Source organism: Xiphias gladius, chromosome 1, assembly GCF_016859285.1.
Source record: "Xiphias gladius isolate SHS-SW01 ecotype Sanya breed wild chromosome 1, ASM1685928v1, whole genome shotgun sequence".
In the NCBI taxonomy this organism is placed as follows: domain Eukaryota; kingdom Metazoa; phylum Chordata; class Actinopteri; order Istiophoriformes; family Xiphiidae; genus Xiphias; species Xiphias gladius.
In genome coordinates, this window is record NC_053400.1 from 8,302,688 (window position 1) to 8,323,982 (window position 21,295).

A 21,295-nucleotide genomic window follows, 5' to 3' on the forward strand; every position below is an offset into this window, starting at 1 on the left:
TGTACATAAATACAGTTGTGCTTTACAGCAGGTATTGTTTACCATGATCGCCACTCTTAGTTAAGCATGTTAGCAAGCTAATGTTTGTTAATTAGCACAAAACACAAAGTAGAGCAGAGGCTGTTGGGAACATCTTTAGTGTTGCAGGAATTTGTTCATAAACCAAAGTATTGGACAAACTGAAATTTGATTTGATGATGGTGCTATATAAAAAGTTTAAGGATCATCAATGTTATTACAATTCATCCTGAGGCGGACATAAAGCTGTCTATCAAATTTCATGGCAATCCACTGGATACACCATCACAAATATCAATGTTATCAAGCAATGGATGTCAGGTACCAAATTTTGTGTCAATCTGTCCAGTAGATGTTGAGATATTTAATAGAATAAGTGAAAACTTTGACCTTTTAGTGGCACTGTAGGACAAGTTAAAGGATCACCAAAGTCATTAGTGTTATTCCTTGTGGGACCATGGATGTATTTCAAAATTTTCAAAGGTAATCCATCCAGTACTTGCTGAGATATTTCAGTCTGGACAAAAATGGTGGACTGACCAGCTGACGGGCCGAAAGACTGACATCGTCATCCCCAGATTCATACATGGCTAAAAACTCAGTCATTTTTAGCCATGGTCGATTGTGAACAGTGAATTGAGACACTCGTCATATACCTGTGTACATGCAATGACATCAGAGTTTTCTTTAAAAGGCGAGGATTTTTGAGGGCACTGCATTCTAATGTACATTATAATTATGTTTTAAACTTTAATTACAGTCAAAACATTAAATAAAATGGGGAGAAGTAAATTATATAAATCAGGGACTGATTTCAGACACAGCATTAGAAATTTAGTGTTTATTGTACTGTACTGTATTCTGCTAGTAGCAGAATACATGGTGAATGGTGGACTAGAGGGTTTTTCAGCAGTCAGTTTCCTGCTATTGCTGCTGTTCCTACTTTCTGTTGCTAACCTCAATAAATAAATAACCAGAAAGAGACACAGAGAGTTTGAGAAGGAGAGAGAGAGAGAGAGAGAGAGAGGCTGAAGGAGTTGGATGGGTTTAGTTAGGGAGAAAGAGGTATATTTCTGCCAAAACGGAAGTGATGTTGACTTTTCCAGCTGCTGCACAGGAAATCCAACCCTCACCCACCCTTCCATTTTACTTCCGTTTGACACTCCTGGTTTTTCTTTATCTTTCTCTTTCCACCTATGTGTTTCCTTTATTTCCCTTGTATTTCTTCATTTCATCCATTCCAACCTCTTTTTTTCTCTTCCTCTCTATCTGACAGGCTGATGTTTCATCTGTTTTCCACATAGATAAAAGGCCGTCTGTTCTCGGCATGGTCCAGTTCATCGAACTAATGGTCTTTTCTTATTAAGACTGGTCACTGCCGACAGACTCATCTTATGGAGGTCTAAGAATCCTTTTATTCTCATCTTGCTGTGGCTGTTGCCAGGACATCAACATCTAAAGTTCTTCAGAATAAGGTTTCTCTTACAGTCATTCCCCATATACTGACTGAAATATATTCACAGCTGCAGTGGCAACAATCAGCCTTTTGGTTTAATGACAAGCAAGCTGATATTGTGTTTAGCCACACTAGCAGCAAGGCTATAGGGATGGCAATGTCCGTCAATTGGTCAGTCGGTCGGTTACTTTGGCCCAGAGTGAAAAATCTTAACAAATCAACAAATATTGGACAGATTGCTATGAAATGTATTTGTAATGTAATATATTTGTAGCCCCAAAGGATAAAGCCTAATAACTTTAGTGATCCCCTGACTGCGCACCATGAGGTCAAACTTTTAATTTGTCCAATACTTTGGTATACAACTAAATACTTCAGTCTTTATCTAAATCCATCAGTCTCAACTGTATTTTCTGCTTCTTGGCAAGTTTCATGCTAAAATGTTAAACTAACATGGTGACCATGGTAAACAAACAATATGTTAACGTTTTCATCGTAAGCATGTTAGCATGCTTACCTTAGCATTTAAGCACTTTGTTAATTTCAAAACAAAGCTTTACAGCCTCAAAGAGCTGCTAGCTTGCTTGTAGATTCTTAGTGTTGTTAAACATTGAAAGATATTCATTAAAAGCAAAAAAGAAACAGAGGCAAAAACAGAGAAGAATGAACTAAAATTTAAATTAAACTGGGGTGAAGACAACAGGCTTTTAAGAAATACATAAAAAGCTAAGACAATGTATAGATATGTTTAACTATCAGTGACCTACTCTTAGCTAACTACTGCTGAGCTAACATCACATCTCTTACCACAAGGTTTCTACTGTTTATCCTGCTGTTTCTTTGTGAAATCACTGGCAAACACGAATTAGCTTGGTTGCATGCACTAGGTCGATTCCAAAACTCTGGAGGGTCAAGTGGAATACAAAAAGGGTCAACTGGAATCCCACCATCTGCTACCACCCTGTGCAGCTGGCAAAAATATGTATCACATCATTGCCATGCTTATGGCATGCATCCACATCCTTGTGTGTATGCCGTTTGAGCGTGAGGTATAGAGAATGCATACAGTCCAGCTCATTAAAACTTTGCTCTACGGTACCAATAATGGGCAAATGTTCTAGAGACAGCACTAGCTATTTACCAATACATATACTCTACAGTTTTTTTTTCTGCCATCACAATTTTTCAAAGTGGTACAGTACTGGGAATCACTGGCCCGAATCTAAGTATCATAAATGTCTCACTTCCTCCATCTGTGTACGTATATGCTAATGGTCAAATACTTTTAAACAAACAAAACTAAATTAAACCAAGCCTGCACCGAAAGCCTCTCAATAATTATATACTATCCTTGTCCAAAATAAAAATCCACTCCAACTAGTCCATTAAGTCCAACAAGTGTCACAATACAACTTTTTGAATGTCATGTTTCGATCAACATTACAGCACTATGGCAGCCTAGCCTTGTGTCCTGGGTGACAAATTTATTAGCAGATTTACCAACCCACAACTCAACTGTTGGCTGACAAAAGGCCTGATAGTTACACAGCCAGAACCATAGCTGATTATGGTTGTCACCTTTGTAAAGTTGGGTGAATACTGGAAATTCTTCGGCATGAGACTGGCCAAAGAGTCAAAGATATTTAATATCAGCAGAAAAGCACAATCAGGGGCTATGAGGCACCAAAAATACCAATATCACTACAAAATCTCATATTGGTCAAGGTCGTCTTAATTTTTCTCTTTTGAGTAGAAAAAAAACTGATAGACAGAGGCTGTTAAACTACACCACTGAATCCAACACACAGGGGCTGCTGTCAAAATGGTGAGGCTAAAACGGTACAAGTGTCTTTGCTTTTTGTCAGTGACAGTCAACCAGGTTTTAAAAGTCACCGGACCAAACATCAATTTGCTATCACTTCAAACAAATTGGCTTCATGAGACAAAGGATACAACATCTTCCAGCATAAACATTAATGCATAATTGAAGTGCAACAGATTTGTCACAGATGTGAAAGTAACCTCGCAGTTTGGCTTATAACAACATACATACTGTAAATCATCTTAAATTAAAAAATAAAGCACAGAAACATGTACAAAAAACGTATTTGAATTTATACCCCATTCTGACCAGCAAGTTTATATTATTAATGGCTAGTGATGACTCTTACCTGAGTGTTGAGTGTTGCAGGGCTGATGGAACGACGCCTCTCTATCTCGGTGGATCTACAGAGAAACAGGAAGACACTGAATCAGCCTCAGCAACATGTGATTGTCATCCGCAAAGAAATAATGATGCAGACCAGCGTGTCTGTTAGGAAGTGTAGCTCAGTACACAGGATGGGAGGCAATGATATAACACTTTTTAAAAAGGCAGGCTCAAGAGTATTCATAGGATCTAGTAGCTACACTCCGGCTCCATCTCACACAGGAACTGTTTGCAAAGATCTAACTTTGGTCTGTTTTCAGCCTTCAGAACTAACAGTCACACTGACACCAACTCAAACACACTCACACTCACACACACACACACACACACACACACACACACACACACACACACACACACACACACACACACACACACACACACACACACACACTCAGCCTGTCAGAGATCTGTGGTTGGCTGTAAACACACAACACTGGGGCTCTGCTTCCTCTGTGGTCTGAATGTCTATAAAACAGCTGTGTGTGTGTGAGTGTGTCTGTGAGAGTGAGAGAGCTGGTTTTAGCTACAAAAGCCACAGGCACCCCCCTCTTTGCAGGCAACACAAAAGCTTCAGCAGTTTGGCCGAAGCTGTGCAGACTTGACTGACAGCTCTGAATGTGAAGCTAACAGAGATTCAGAGAAGCTCATTGTGTTTTAATGAACTCCATCAATGAGAGACAGATAAAGATGATGAGCTTTGACTTTCAATGTGTCTCGCATACAAATTGAGCGAACTAAAAACAGATTAATAATCTATTAACAAAGCCAGTTTGCCAAGGCCAAGCTCTTCATCAGAGACCCCTAATGCAAAAGCATTGTTGGTTGAAAACATGGCTTTGTTTTTCAGGGGTCAAGTGATTTCTGAAATGAAGCTAAAGCTACTGTAATCGAGAATGGATGCTACTTCCTTTAAGATGTTTATGGTCTTGCCTCCATCAATGGTTTGTTCCTTCCTTTCTTATTACTGTAGCTCGTTTCCTCCCCTCCATTTAACTTCTGACCCCAGCAAACCCAGGTTAAGCCTGGCTCAGATCAACAGGCTTTAACATGGCCCTTTAAACTTGGCTGTGTAAGACTTGTACAAAGGAGCCTCTAGATGTGGTATAAACAGTTCACAAATCTAAAGGCCACAACCTTTAATCTGAAAGAGGAATCAGGGGAACTGTGTCTTGAGTTTTAAACACTAAATGGATCCTGTAGCATTTATCAGGATCACAATCCTCTGGTTCATGACAGTTCAATACAACACAATTAACCATGTTTCTGCTACGCTGAGAGGCTCTCATATCAAAACAATACTTTCTTGTGAAAATTTAAGAGATTCACTAAGATGTAAGTCAGTGTTCAATCTTCTGACTGACTGAGAAAAGGGAGCAAGGTAGCTGAGGTAAGCCAACATAAGCGTAACAAAACGGGGATGTAACTAATGATTTTAAAGGTTTAGTCTGACATTTTGGGAAATAGGTTTATTTAGCTTCTCTGGCGAGAGTTAGATAACAGGTTTCATATCTGTCTGTTAAATATGAAGCAGAAGACAGTATCTTAGCTTAGCACAAGGACTAGAAGCAAGGAGAAACAGGGAAAATCTGCCTATCAGCTCCTCTAGAGCTCAGTTATTAATATGTTATACCTTGTTTGTTTAATTTGTACAAAAACCAATGTAAAAATGACAATTTGTAGTTTTACATGGGGTTATATGCCAGACTATTTTTTGGCAAAGAACAGTAACTTTATATTTAAGCAGCCTTGTCATCGCCATAAGGTTGCCAGGCAGACAGTGGAGACTCCATCAATTATTTTCAATTGATCAATTAATTGCATAGTCTATAAAATGTAAAAAAAAAAAAAAAAAAAAAAAAAAAAGGTGAAAATGTTCAGGTACTTCAATTTGCTTTTTTTTTTTTCCCTCAGAGAAACTGTCCAAGATCCAAATATATTCAATTTTTACATGATATAAAAACAGAGAAAAGGCGGAAATCCACACATCTTAAAAGCTGGAACCAGCAAATTTTTAGTAACTTTAAAGATATAATTAAGTTATAATTAAGATTTTCATCAAATCAAGCCCTTAGTTCAAAATCTATGGTCGGCATCTTTTCGGCAATAGCCTTTTAATGTGTTTACATTTTGTAGTTACCGTCTCGAGGTAAGTGGCAGAGTTCGCCATTCCCACATGGGATTTAAATTTCCGACCTACACACTATAAGATAGTGTCACAAAAATGGAGACTGCTACAAATAAAAACAGGAAAAGAAATCAAAAATAAAGTGGACCACATACAATGCACTTATTGAAAAAAGGGAGAACAGAGACAGAAACAAAAAGAGATAAGTCAGGAGGATAAAAACAAAAAATCAAAGACCTAAGACAGAGGAGGATGAGTGAATCCCAACCAGCGAGCAAGGTCAACCCTGTCAGAATGCTCTGGAGGTGAGGGGGCTGAACACAGTTTCTAAACAACTAACCCTCAACTGTCCCACTGCACATTATTGACAAGCCTGCTGAGACCAAGAAAAACACTGAGCTCTGTTGTGCTGGCATGGGAGTGGTGCGTGGGTGTGTGGGTATGTATGTGTGTCAGAGCACCCAGTGTGATCATACATTTTTGCATTCCTACAAACACACTGACAATCACTTACATACCAACTGGCACCGTGTACATTCACCTTCAGCCGCCAACACTGTTGCATGCGTGCACACACATCACAAACACTGACTTATGTTCCTTTTTTCACTCATCAAGCCTCACTTGCACAGAACAAAATCCCTCACACACAGTTGCATGCACAGACAGCACACATAGGCTTTTTCTTTTCTCACAGCTGTGTTCAGATATCAAACAGAGCCTGCTGAGAGAGAACAAACACGCTGACGAGGAAAGATTAGCTGGTCACAGAGGGCACTAGTATACGCACGCACAAGCACACACACACAAACACACACACACACACACACACACACACACACACAAACACACACACACACACACACACACACACACACACACACACACACACACACACACACACACACAAATGCTTATGCAGGTTCTGCTCAAAAGTGAAATGATTGCCAGTGATTGCAACAAATTAGAAAAGGCTACAAGGCTTGACCTTACAGGAGAGCAGCGACAGCAGAACTTCAAACAAAAACAAAGGATCCTGAATAAAATACAGACTAAAGCCAAAGTAAAGGAAACAGCAGCTTTAAGTATTTTAATAGACTGTTTACCCACGGTGAACCACCAGAACTGCTTCAGTGTGTTTTGGCACTGATTATACAACGGACTGAACTCTTAGGCATGATGGGATGTGAAGTGGATACTTCTCCTAGGGAGTAGATGTACAGTAGGTGGAAGTACCTGTTATTAATGCAAGTTATATATTTACCCATGTGTTTCCTTTATTTTGGCAGTGTGTTGCAGCTCATATTACTTGGTGAAAGGTCAAATGGTAACCACACGATGAAGGAAAGAATACAGCTCAGTCTGTACAAACCAAAGCCTCTCCAATTTCAATCAGAGCATCAACTTCAGTTCAGTGATGCCAGTTACAGAGCAACCCTGAAGCTGAGACAAAAGTGGGTGATTTGCTTAAGGACATGTGACCTTGTGTCCTTGCCCTCCATCATGCATGCACAATCTTTCATCCCCCTTGAAACCAAAAAGACAGATAATAAGTTTCTTTCCACTTATGCTCAAGCCATTTTTACGACTCTTTCATCCAGAAAAGCATTCACCGAGGTCAGCGCTACACTAACTTACACATCATTGGTCACAAACATTATCAGAAACAAAAAAGGAGGTAAAAAGCCAGAGATCTACACACATTAAAAACAGACAAAGCTTATTTTTCCTGAAAGAAGCAGCATGGATAAAAGAAAAAGTAAGGTTGGACATGTAGTAAGATGAGTGAGGTGGTAAATATGTCTGTCCAATACAAACCAAGAGGCACAAGGTGTCAGCCAGTTAGGCAGCCACTCATTCAACCAGTCAGCCAGCCACAAATTCATCACACAAGTGTTCCAGCCAGTTAGCAGGCCTGCAAGCCGGTCAGTCAGCCAGCAAGCAAGGAACCGATCGCCCCTCTGAAAGCTGGTATCCTGGATTCAGAACAGCCCAGTGCATATTTGTAGTGTCGGGGGAATCTAAACTGTACCCAGTAAAAACACATCTGGTTTAAAAATAAAAAAGGCAGGCTAGTGTGTGTATGCTGGGGCAGGCGGGACTTGGACCGCTGCCTTGTCTCTAAACAGGCAGGCGGCCGGAGAGGTTCTGACTGAATGACTGTTTCCAGCCAGGTACAGTATATATACACCGTTTGATCCCTGAGGTCAGCTCGTGGTAGACCTGAGGGCAAGGCTATTCTCTGTTGCACCATGGAAGTGCACTGAATTCAACTTACAAAACACTAATACGATAAAAGCAAACATCACCTGTCAGACAATGACCCAACTGTTGCACAGGATGTGTTTATTTTAGATTTTAAGACCACTTCTGAAGTGCTGTTTCTATTGAAATCCTTTTCTCTGACCTTCCTTCACAGAGAAGTCAGAGGTCACAGGCAATTACATTATAGTGCACAAGTGGATCTGACAGGGACAGAGTTTTTGCTGAAGAATATTTCAGCATGGTGGAGAACTGAATCTAGGTCCTCCGGGGTTTTTTACAAACCAGAACACTTGGATTGTTTTATTCAGAAGGATTTCCTTTGAGATCGATAGTAGAATACCGCTCAGATAGTGGATCATCAAGACTACAAGCAAAGGGGTCAAGATTCAGAGGTTGTAGCACTTTAACTACAGAGGGAACAACTACTCCTGTGACAATAACATTTTAAAGAAACATGAGAAATGTGCTAAAGTAGGAAATAAGTGCCAAAAAAGGACAAGAAGATTTGAAGATGTGGCATTTACTTCCTGGTTGCAATCTATCTGCTTGTATATACTGTAGTACTATGTTAGTTAGTGTAAAGGCTTATTCATAATTGCGGTACTTGGTAAGTGGAGTGATGATATGTTTCGTGACTCCAGGCCAGGAGAGATGCTGGGATGTGAAACGCCGGTTGGAATGAAGTCATTTGGCCAAATGCCTGTTTCCATCTGAGGCCAGAGGAAACGTTTAGCCCGACACTGCCTTTTTCCCACACCATCATATCTCTCTCACTTTCCCTCTACCGCTCTCTCTTTCTCACACACACACACACACACACACACACACACGCACACACGCACACACGCACACACACGCGCACACACGCGCACACACGCGCACACACGCGCACACACACTCTCATCCTTGCCATTTCACCCCGTGAAAAGAGGAGCTGACATCAGGAACAAGTTTAGAAAATGACAATGGACAAAAGAGAGGTGTTACATATACCAGAGTGATCCACTTCATAGATATTTTCCTCTCTGTACCTCCCACTCAGCTCTGCTCTGCTTGTACATGTCACATTCACCAGACAGTATGATGGTGAAAATGATGTGGGACATGTCAAACATCTACTGTGGTGTAGTTCATAGTTTAGTTTATGCATTAGTCCAGCTTTCAGTCTGTGTTTAGAACCTTACAGTTAAGAGTCATCCAGGCATAGGAAATATTTCAGTTTTGAGTCATTAGCTTCGTTTAACTAAAATCTGTCCAGTCTTGTTTCATTGAAGGCTGTTGGCTAATATTAAGATTATTCTAGATTCCTTTAGTTTTGTCTCCTTTATAGTTCCCATTTTTGAATATGAAACTACCAGTCGAAGTGAAAATCTGGCTTGGAGCAGGTTCATCGCTGTCTTCATTCAATGAATGAAACTTTTTATTGTTAATACTTAAATAACAACGATCAGCAGAACTTACTGCTCTCCTACTGTACAAAAAAAAGAAAACTCCCCAGTGCCAAAAAATGTCACAAAGGATTCTATATATGTAGTGCAGGGAAACTGCCATTTGGGCTTTAAATAGCACAACTTTTGGGTGGTATAAAAGATGCCATTTAGAAAGATTCCATCGAACACCCAGTTCAAATGGTTTGACATAGAACCTTTACAGGACAGTAACATGACTTTGGAGAAAGAGAAAGGTACTAACTTTGCTGTGTAAAAAGTCATTTTCAGAACAGTAGCGGACTTGATATCCTGTTTTACCTTTATAGTTTGTCAGAGAAGTCCTCCCTATCCTGATCAAATAACCCCAGACAGACCTTAAACTGTCTGAGCCTCATTAAGTTTCATACACAGCTATTCCACAGAGATGGAAAGAGTGCAGGCATCTGTCTTGGTGTCACTTAGAGCAGGCCCATGCAGCTTACATCCGAAAAAACCACACTCCACCCCAAAATAATCAGCACTCTGTGTATGCAGGGCCACTATCAACAACCATGCAATCATCTCCCAGGGTGCAACACAGCAAAACCCGTCACAACATCCCTGGCAGACGACTACAAGTTTGCCAAAGCAAATCAAAGCACTTGGTGACAGTTATGATTATGTTTTACTTGAGAACTTTCTTCTGGAGAGCTTTTAAGAATAAGCGTGATCCGGCCTCTAAAAACAACCTGTCTGAGGAGCTTAAGCTGCTAAATCACTTCATGAAATTCTCTTTAATGGACTTAATTTCATATAATAACGACCTCCCTTTTATGGTTAAGTTTTATGATTTCAGCCCTGATTTTATATTTCTTACCTTGCTTTTATTGCTTTTTCCATTACTTTTTATTTGTTTGAAGCACTGAGCAACTGCGTTTTCATAGCCTCTGCTAAAATGACTGTTATTACTTTAGCATTAGCAGTAATATAATACCAAACAACTTTGTTTGAAAGTACGGATAGGTATCCTACCTTTATCAAAACCACGTCTACAGCTCTCTCTCCTTTGGCACAGAGGCTGTACCTCCGCTTGTGTCGTTCGTACATTTTCCACTATCCAGAGCAGATTTACTGAACAGAAGGTTAAAATCCAGGAGAAACACTGTTGAGGAGAGCTGAAGCTGCCTGCTAAGCTTCACATCTGGCTGCAGAAGCAGCCTTCTACCAGACTCCAGCTCGACTCCCTCCTTCCTTCTCTTCTCCCTCCCTCCCTCCCTCCCTCCGTCGCCTCTTAACTTCTCTCCTGGCTTTGACTGACTCACGCCTTTGCTGTCTCTCTCTGTATTTTCTCTCTCTCTCTCTATCAGGCTGTGAATGTCACTCTCTCATCGTGTGAATCAGCTATCCAAAGCACTAGATTGTTACTGTAAGACGGATGACAGAGGGGCCGTATTACTTCGGTTAATGTAATTCGATCTTCAGAATTTGTGCTCTCGAGATTCAAACCCCCCCCGCTGGATGAGGATATACTTGAGGCCACCATTGAGGCGCCTTCTGGTTTTGATTCCATCTTTCTCAGATGATGTCCCTCTAACTGGATATGGCCAGCGGCCCTGTTGAAAAAAGTTGGGAGTGATGCAAACAATGGTCTCACTTGCATATTCATCCACTAGGGGCAGTGGTTACCCACCAGTGCAGATCGCACTTCAGATGTTTGCACACATGTATACATACATAATAACAATAACGCATGTGTTTGCCAAAATCACACATTAAAAAAATCTAACCGATGGTAAACGGTGTTCCACTGTTACACATTATATCAGACAAAACTCTGTCTTCATTTAAAAAAAAACGTAGTAAAAATGTAGTAAATTTGTAAAACATTACATTACAATAGTATCATAATATCATTATGATAAGATTCTGCTGGAAATATAGAAATTGAATCACCCTGCCCTAATTATTTCTTACTGTATATTGAAAGCTATTGATTAATCTGTTGTCTACTCTCCAAATCAGCTCAAAGGCAAAACTTTTTCTACATCCACACAGGCAGCACTAAGGACCCTGATACACCCGAAAACGTACAGACACAAACAGCATGTTGGACAGTGGATGAGCACAGGGTTCTGTACGTGTGTGTACGCAGACAGGTTCCACATAGGTGCAGATGGTGAAATTTATGCAGACCCTCACTGTGAAACAGATATGAAAAGTATAAATTGGGTTTAAAAAGAAATGAAAGAACATTATATTGTGACTATGGATGGCTTCCCCTGCCATTCTAGGATAAAAAAATGCTGCTTAGAAAGCACGGAAAAGTGTTTCCTTCCTACCACTCTCCAGGACAGAGCTTAAAAAGTCCTCTAAGCATATTCTTTCCCTTGGTTGCTCTCACCCATCAGATCGCTTGTATAATATATAATATATAATATATAATATATAATATATAATATATAATATATAATATATAATATATGATGGCAATAACTTATAAGACACACCTATGATAAATTATGACAAACATAACAAACAACATTAATTACAAAAATAAAAATGATAAATTTGTGTCTCCACCACCTCCCAAATCAAACTTACACTCCTGGGTTTAAGAGACAGCCTGCACACTGTGGTTGAGCACCTCCTGGATGCTATTTAGATCCATGTAATCGTGTGGTAGTCCCTGCAGTTTGTGGGTTGTCCCTGACATTAGAATCTGCTTAGAGCTCAGGTCCTGGCCATAGCTGGCCAATATCACAAAGGCGATCAATCTGCTGAACCAAATGAACTACAGTGTTTGCACAGAAAATATAAACTTTGAGTATATACTGCTGTATTTGGGAGGAAATGATCTCCATATCGCTCTGTTATACTTCATAGCGCTTGTATTACTCCATCTTTCCACATTATGAAGAGGTGAAAAAGCCTACATTCTCCACATTTCCTGTCTTCAGTAGCCAGAGAGTCAATTGTCACCATATCACTGTGCATCAGATGTTTTTCACCAGTAACTGATGCCACTTCGTCTTTCCATGATTTCTCCATATTCTCATTATATCTCTCTTGATTGGGAGGGGCTAAGGAACTAAGCAGTACAAGTAAAGAAAGGAAGGATACAAATAGCAGAGATGAGATCCATCTTATTGATCTAGCGGCACTGTAACATATTCATATCAGTAAAAAATAAAATAAAAATACGCCATTGTCTTTTCATTTTTACTTCTGTATAAACAGAGAAAATGAGACCAACAGGTTCTGTTTGTACAGCTGATCAGTTAAGCCTAGCCAATCTGGTTAATAATACTGTGACATATAAGCTTTATCACAGATAACTTACATGTAGTTAAAAATATAGAGATATTTCAAACTGCTCATCTTGTTGGAAGCATATTGTTAGTGCTTCCTTTTCTGCCCCTTGGCTGTGAGGTTCACTTATTTGATGAATTGTTTACCTAAATAGCAAAATGGCAGCAAATATGTAACTAGCATCTCCAAAGCTACTGCTGCCCACAGCCTTGGAGTACAACAAGACTGTCAATGCAGCCACTCCCGACAAAAACAAAAGCAACATCACTTTACTATTACTTTCTTCGCTTACAGTATTGGAGGTTTGCACATGTTTATATGAATCCCCTTTGCAAAAAAAAAAAATTTTAAAAATCTAAATTTACCTCGTGCTCATGTCTTGAGTTTTTTGCACTCTTTGGCACTTTGACAGGACCCACAACTTTGAAGAGCACTAGGAACATTATAGGTCAAATTGCTGCTGTGTAGACCCGCTAACTACAAGTTCCAGTATTCTAAAATATGAAATGCAGATGTTACGCCTGCTGAATTATCCAGGACTAAATTATCTGCTGTCTAAATAGCTTATCTTGTCAAAACATCAACACTCTCTTTGGGATTTTAATTACTTCATTAACCTTACATTCCATTTCAGGCAGCTACTTGTTGTTGCTGTAATTTAGATTCTGTTATCCAGTCAGTTCATCTGGAATTTTTACACTGTTTGCTTAGGTTTATTTTATTTTATTTTACAAGTTGTTTCACATATTATGATGATGGTTAAACATTGTGAATGTTCTACTAATAATAACTATTCGATTCTGTTCTTATAACAATAATTAGAATTCCTACTACTATAATAAATATTTCACACACTTTGTGTCTAAATATTAAAACAATTCAAACAGTGTAAACTAAAATGCGAAAGAAAAATTCTGAGGATTCATCTCCACAATATGAATAGGCCATTCTTCACCTCAACTCCTACTACAGCTTGTTTAACACCAGCATGCCTCGAAATCGCCTGCTCATCACATAAATTACAGGATATTCTCATTCTGTGCATGAAGAGAAGCTCCAGTGACGTCATTGATGCTATGTCGCCCTCTGCCGGTGACCCTCACATACTGCAAACTGTGTCTTTACATCCTCCTGCAGTCAAACATCTGGCATTCAGAACAAGCCACTGACCCAGACCACAACCCAGGAATAAGCAGAGCCACTCCAATCTATGGCTGCTGAGGAATCTGTCAGTCAGCAACATTTCAGAGTAAAGTCCAATCTACTGAAGATGGCATCCATGTGCTCAGTGGCTGAGAGAGAAAATGAACTGCATAACACAACTCCCACACAATGAGGCAGCGAGATTCTGTTGGATTTAATAGTTAAGCAAATGTAGAGGTCATACTTAAGGACACTCCAGCAGGTAATGTATTCCTTGCTGAAATGACTGCACTACCACTACCAAAAGTACAAAAAAAAGCTGAATAAGCTGGGCAGAAGCTTTTACTCAGAGAGAAAAATGTTTCAGACAGCTTTCTTCCTGAACTTCCTGCAAATCTCTAGTTGGCACATCAAGCTTCTCGTAAGCAAATCCTGCTTTCTATTCTCCCCCCAAAGTTTTAATGTACTTTTCCTTACTGGGAATGTTTTGCAATTCCTGGCTATTCTTGCCAAATTCTAAAAAGAGGGTTCAATTTCTAATAAGATGCTAAATGTTGGCATTGTTTAAACAATGGAAAAAAAAAAGTTCAAATACAGTTCTTCAGCAATAATGACCTGTCCATACTCCAGGTATATTTAACTTAATAAAGTTTCTGACACTCTGGAAATCCTAAAACAGATAAACTTAAGTTTCTACTTAACAAAATATAGTAGCAATTCTGAGAAAAATAGCCAGTTGAATTTTACCGGACAGTAATTGCCTCTTTCTTTTCATCCATATTTCTCAGTAAGTTCTGTTATGAACATGAAAAGTGCAAGTTTAACTTTGCCTTAAATCTAGCTATTACATAGCTATTACAAACTGTGGTGCCAACTGGTCGTTCTAACAGGATACAGAATAATTAAATAGCGGAAGTCAGTCATGCCCTCAGCATTTAAGCACTGAATTGAACTCACGTCTAACACTGCAAGTTATAAATGAGTGGTATTCAGACTCTAAGGATGCTAATACCTGTTCCTGAACATGCAGCCCATCCTTGGACCACATTAACAATAGATGGTGACTATAAACGTGTCTTGTATCATACTCAACATGTTGCATCTGTACCTGTCTAATAAATCCCACTGTCAATGTATGCAAATTATTATTCTAATTCATGGTAAAGTCTAGTGCAGGGATTCACGTAATACCTTTTTTTAAATGTTTATCTGTATTTCACCACTATTCATTATTATTGTTTGTATTATTTGTTAATTTATGGTGCTATATGCAGTTGATGGAGTGGGTAATGGGTGTTCAAAAGTTTAAGATGTTCTAAGAAATGTTTGTTTCTGTAGTAACAGATTTGGATATAAGTTTTCTTTTAACTTTAGCATTGCATTAACTGCGAGACTTTTTACAATCACAAAAGACACTAGAACTCTGTCTTAACAAGAGTGCGAGGCGGCAACCAGTGATGTTACTAGTTACACGTCAAAATATCCACTGTCAAAAAGGTCTGCTCAACTTTAGATTCACGCCACATTTCACCCCAGGTCATGTAAAAGCACAGCTCAACTCTGGTTGCCGCTTTGTTCACATCTTTATGCCAAAAGGTTACCTAGGGTGTTTCAAGGCATTGGCACACAAAGACTCAACTCAGACTCATGTTGATCAAACCTGCATCAACAACAAAGCAGAGCTTGATAGCTGACAGCCACATTGGAGACTTTAAGCTTACCGTGGATAAGTCCGTTTCCTCTGCTGTGTCATTTTCTTCCTCCCCTGCAGCAATTACAACGTCTTCAGACTTGATGACATCCACCTCTGGAGAAATACATACAACGCAGTGCAATCAGTCCAAAGGCAAATCCTCCAAATACCGGAATCAATAACAAGTGTTTAGAGTGAAAGGAACTGAGACTTGTCTGTCCTTACCGCGGATACACTGATGAGTTAGACGGTGTACAATAATGATTTGGCAGCATGTGGCTATAGTTTTTATTTACTATTAAAACTTTGCTGAAAGGAAAAGTTCCCTTAGGGAAAACAACTTTTTGAATGTAAACGAATTTATCATTCTCTGATTGTAAAAACAGAAACCAATCGGTCCAGTGATGGTATTGTATAATCATCTGAGATGGATTAAAGGAAGCTTTCTTGGTAGGCTTACACAAGTGAACATGAATAGATGAATATTAGAGGGAAGGGTAAAGTCTAAGAAAAGACTCTCCATATGAAAAAAAAGATGATCAACTTCTGCCTTTTGGTTTAAGCATCCAATAGAATCATAATGAATACTCAAATCTTTATAACCAAAACAGGAAGAACAAAAAGCTCATCTCTGATGGCCTCATGATGTTACCTGATGCTAGGCCACTGTCAGGCAGTAAATATATCCCCTCGTTCATAATGACATCCCATTCTCAGTGTGCCACATAGCACCAGCCTTGCCCTTGACCTCTCTTTATTGGACTTGGGTCCAGTACAGTTTTTCCTGATGAGCGATAATTGCTGACAGAGGAGGGCTGGAAGTTCATTTGGAGAAGAGAGACTCTGCAGCACTCACTTCCAGCTCTGTCCTCACATCAGCTGTTGTATGTTTGTTTTGGAAAAACCAGCCTTTTGGCTGTGCATCTAAGACTTGGTCACATGCACTGATAATGTGACTGTGCCTGCTGACATATACTGTAGCCAGAGTGCACATGTGTGCATGAGAAAGAGCCTAACAGAGAACATATGAATATAAAGTCAGTGTCGTCAGACTATTCATGGCCTAAGGTATGAAAGATATAAACCGGCTCAGTATTTCCTGTTACATAACATGACACCATGTATCTCAGTGTCCCAGCATGAACTGATCTGGCAAAATGAATGTGCTACTGTCACATTTTAGGGAAGGGAGCTAAAAATAACCTCTTTTTTTAAATTAAAAAAATGTATCCTAAATAATTACTAAAAGGTAAAGACAATTGTCTTTCACTGGAAAGACAATTAGCACCAAAAAAGCACAAAGATTAACCAGAACATGTCTGCACAACAGCAATATATCGTAACAGAAAGTCAAACACAAAGCCAAAAATCAATGTGAGACCATTTATGGTGGGCTACATTGCATTTGGCTTTGCGGAACTATTGCATGTGATCACCAGAGGAGGACTGAATGTGATATAGCATATTTGGTTAAGAATAAGACTTTGACAAACATATGGCCCTGTGATGTATGTGAGTGTGAGGCACCAGAATAACCTTAACTGGGACTGAAATTAATCAGTGTTTGCTCACCTTGGCTTGCACGGTTTTGGCTTTCTGAGGCTCCATCCACTGCATCAAGAGTCTTTGGATTTTCAGTCATCTCATTCTCAACAAGAGGTTCACTTGATGCTTCATTGTTTGGAGAAAGTGGTTCTACTTCTGCACTATCTGAAAGCAGAGTGAAACTTTGTGACGAGGATACATTAATCTGATTCACTGAGAGCCCTAATCCCTCATCAGGTGACCTTTCATCTGCTGTCATCTCTGAATTATCCTGTTTCTGTCGCTGTAGCACAAATTGCACATGCTCGGTCTCCTCTGCTGAGGCCACCTCAGATTTATCACTGGTCTCTGTTGACTGATGATCACCTCCAACTTGGCCAGTCTCTTCAGTATCTTCTGCAACAGACTGACCAGTTTCAAATAAAACCCTACTGGTGACCTCTGATGCTGAATGCTCAATATCTGCATTCGGGTCAGGGCCATCAGCCTCTACAGTTTCACTTCCATCGACATTCACTGTTGGAAGATCCTCGTTTTCTGACAACCCAGGATCTAACGACAGATCCTCTTTGGATAGTTCTGGGACAAGTTTCTCTCCTGCCCCATCGGTATTCAAAGCCTCCATTGTCTGAAGGATGGCTGGCAGTTGTGATTCAGGCTCAGTGCCAGACTGCTTGCAGTCAATTGCTGTCAGTGCACTGACAGTGCCCAACTCCAAGGGGAGCCCTGCATGCATGGTGGGTGAATGTTCATCGCTTTCACCAGGTTTCATATCATTCAGCTCCTCCATCATGGATCCTGATGAGGACAGTTCTGCTATCTTGGTTTGGATCAAGTCCTGCTCCTCCATAGTGGCATTGTCTTGTGGGGGGTAATATATATCTGTTGTGGAGCTTTGAACTGATTGGAAACTGCCATCGTCATCACTGGAGAGGTCATGGGCCATGCATGAGTCTAGCTCAGCATTTCTATTACCAGAGCTGGGTATAATTTCAGGTAATTGCTCACAGTCCACTTCATTAATTCGTGCATCTCTTATGGAGTTACAAGCAGTCTGACAATCAGGTGTATTGTCAGGTTCATCCACAGGCAAAATATAGCTTTCTATACAGTATCCAGAAGGTTCAGCTGCATCTTCACCAAGCTCTTTACCACTCGCTGTTCCAGTACAATTCCCAGAATTACAAACACTTTCTGGAGCCGAGCCCCACTGCTGCTCTGTGGCGTAATCCCTACCAGCTGTTTCCTGGTTTTGTTCCAGGCTGTTTATGTCTGTTGGAGGTTCCCCCTTGTGGAGGCCTTCCATCAAGAGACTTGAAAAAGCAGTTTCAGGCTCCTCGATTACGTCACCGCAGCATATCAGCGATGGGTTAGGGAGGTCCCTTTGGGTTGACACAGGATCTGTTGAACCTTCATTCTCTACCTCCTCCCCATATAAAGAGAGTCCGTCACAGAGATCCTCGCTAAGTTTCATCTCTTCTTTCCCGACAGTCTCCCCTTCCTGAGAGCGGTCCTTCATTTCAGAAACAGAGTTATCTGAAACCTCTGAGCCCTCTGACGACAGGGACTGGCCCATGACTAAAGCTTTCGACTCTTCACTGGGCGTTATTAGATCTGCTGCCTCTGAGTTGGTCCACTCCTCCCTCCTCCTGGTTGTGCTGTCCTCTTCTTCCTGCTCAGATCTGTCCTCTCCCTTTGTGGCCTCCTGTCCTTCCCGGATCACAGCCTCTCTTCTATCAGTTTCCTCTGCCTGTTTACCACTGCCTGCTGGTGGTAGGATTCCCACAGTGAGGCTTGCCCCTTCTGCCTCTCTCTGTGCTCCCTCACTCCTGTCACACAAACTCAAACTCTGGGTGAAAACAACAGATTGCTCCCCTCCCTCCTCCTCCGTTTGGCAGTAATCTCTCCCAGTGTTTGAACTAAGACACACCCAGTCCTCTGGTGGGCTGAGGCCATGCTCCTGGGGGCCTCCTTCTGATGTTGTACTTCTCACAGACAAGCTAGAGTCTTTCTCTGCATCCCCACTCTCACCATGTCCACAATCAGCACTGCTGCTTTCCTCTGGGTAGTTTTCTTCACAGCTGCCTTCAATTGCTGTATCCAAGCACTCCAATGCTGTAGCAGGCTGCGGTAGTTGCTCCACACAGGTTATCTCTATTTTTTCACCATCACAACATTCAGCAGCGGTGTGCAGACAATCAAACGGCAGCTCCAGTAAAGAAACTCCCTGCAGAATATAGAAAAGGAGGAGGATAAACATTAGCGTTTCCCTTGGAGAGACCAACAGATCTGCTCTCTAGTTCTTATCAATCGCCAACTCTGTGATTGCATAAGGTGTTCCACCGGTTATACAAACTAAGTTTGAAGGTTAAAAAAATGAGGGCAGTGTAAAGACAAACAATCCCACAATGTTCAGTGGCAGCAGAGCTCCTGGATGAAGCCAACGTGAGTAGAGATAACGTGCTAAGAGGGCAGGGTGGTGTGACTCACCTTGGCATGGAGATGGCATATCAAGTGCAGCAGCTGCTCCACACTCCTCTGAAGGGTCGGAGGTTCAAGGCCAGGGTGGATTCTCAGTGTCAGAGTGTGTGTGTTCAGGGTGGGGAGGTGGCAAATTACCCGGGCGCCTGTGGAGACTGGGTGGACACTCTCAGTCCCTTTGTCCGTCTCTGTTTCTGTGTCAGCCCTGTCATGAAATAAACACAGATCATTCTGAATTGTTTATAGCATGATTGGCTAACAGATCACAGAACTGCTTTTGAGAAGTTTTAACAGTGATGTCAGCCGATTCACACTCACACTATTTCTTCGATAATCCAAGCGCTTGCTGTTTTATTTCCAGATGGGGAAAGGCCAGCAGTCAAATGCTGTGGTTGTTATTTTGGTCTATTCAAGCCTTTTAGCAGGTAATCAACCAACCTACAGAGATGCTGTCAGGTAATAAAGTAGCTGGTAAATGTTAAATAGTTCCAGACATTGTAGCCAGTCAAAAAAAAGGTACTTCCTTTCCCAGTGGTATAATACACCCTGTGATAAAGACCACTCCTAGTTGATAAGCTATCCAAGGAAACTTCACTCCCCCTGCTGCATTTGTTATAAGTTTTGAGGTAAAAGTATGTGTGGTGTTTTTGTTCAAAGACAGTGCTGTAAAAGGGAGACACCTCCCAGTCAGGCAGACATAGTTGCATAATCCTGGGCGGATTGCTTTAGCTGCGAGGCCCGGCAGCTGATGTCACTAGCCAGGCTACAAGTGACTTCACTTTTCATGAGGGAAATGTAATTAACAAGGCATGAAGCTGTAAGTTGTAGAGAATCTCCAGTGCAAGCTTGGCAATGAGCAAGCTCGATAAATGGTGGCTGTCTTTCAGCTTGTGGCATCTTCATTTTGCGTCAAGTGAAAACTATTCTGCAGCAGATAAATGGAGTGCTTAAAAGACATAAAAAGGGTCAATTTCCAATTCATGCGATGTCTCAGTTCATTTACGATAAAGCTGCTTTTTTCCTGCAGTTTAATGTTTCACTATAAAAGGACGAGAATAATTTGACCTCACTAGTCACTCAGAAAGAGGGCATTATTAGGGATAATACCTGACAACTGCGAACAAAACACATACATTCCCTTGCCATTAAGCTCTACCCAGACAACACCGCAGTATGTTTGGATTACAGCTACACATAGTGAGATGTTGTGAAGAGCTACTATAACAGGTCAGTAGACACAGAAGTTGTGATCAAGGCTTTTGTGTTGCGGAGTAGTTTCCCATCCTTCTGGATTCCCTTCCAAAAATACTGGCAACCCACAACTTTTCAATTTGCCCTCAACTATCTAACTGCAGCTCAAAGTGCGAAGTGTGGCTTTGTGGTGATGTTTTTTGGATACTTCCATTGTTCCATGAAGACAACAGACTATGTTGCCCGGAAGGGCCTGGAGGAACCCGACATCTACCCGCTGATATATTGACATGAGACTGTTTGTACAGAGAGGAGAGCAATGGTCACTGAAACTCTGAACCAGTATCACTATCTAACACTGTGGAGACAGTGTGGACAGACAGTTTAGAGGCGGCTGTTGTAGAGAGTCTTTTAACCTGAAACTAAGCATCCTATTTGATAAATCCAA

At 40.8% G+C, this 21,295-nt stretch overlaps 1 protein-coding gene across 7 annotated transcripts in view; it reads right to left on the reverse strand.

The window, feature by feature from the left end:
- Window positions 1-21,295, reverse strand: part of LOC120798317 (A-kinase anchor protein 13) — a 102,280-nt gene that overhangs the window by 46,191 nt on the left and 34,794 nt on the right. For all 7 annotated transcript variants that reach the window (XM_040142639.1, XM_040142945.1, XM_040142860.1 and 4 more), the window contains exons 7-10: window positions 19,666-19,861; window positions 17,203-19,402; window positions 15,659-15,744; window positions 3,646-3,700 (exon numbers count right to left, since the gene is read on the reverse strand). In XM_040142639.1, the coding sequence (XP_039998573.1) occupies window positions 3,646-3,700; window positions 15,659-15,744; window positions 17,203-19,402; window positions 19,666-19,861 (2,537 nt within the window). The remainder of the gene's footprint in view (window positions 1-3,645; window positions 3,701-15,658; window positions 15,745-17,202; window positions 19,403-19,665; window positions 19,862-21,295) is intronic.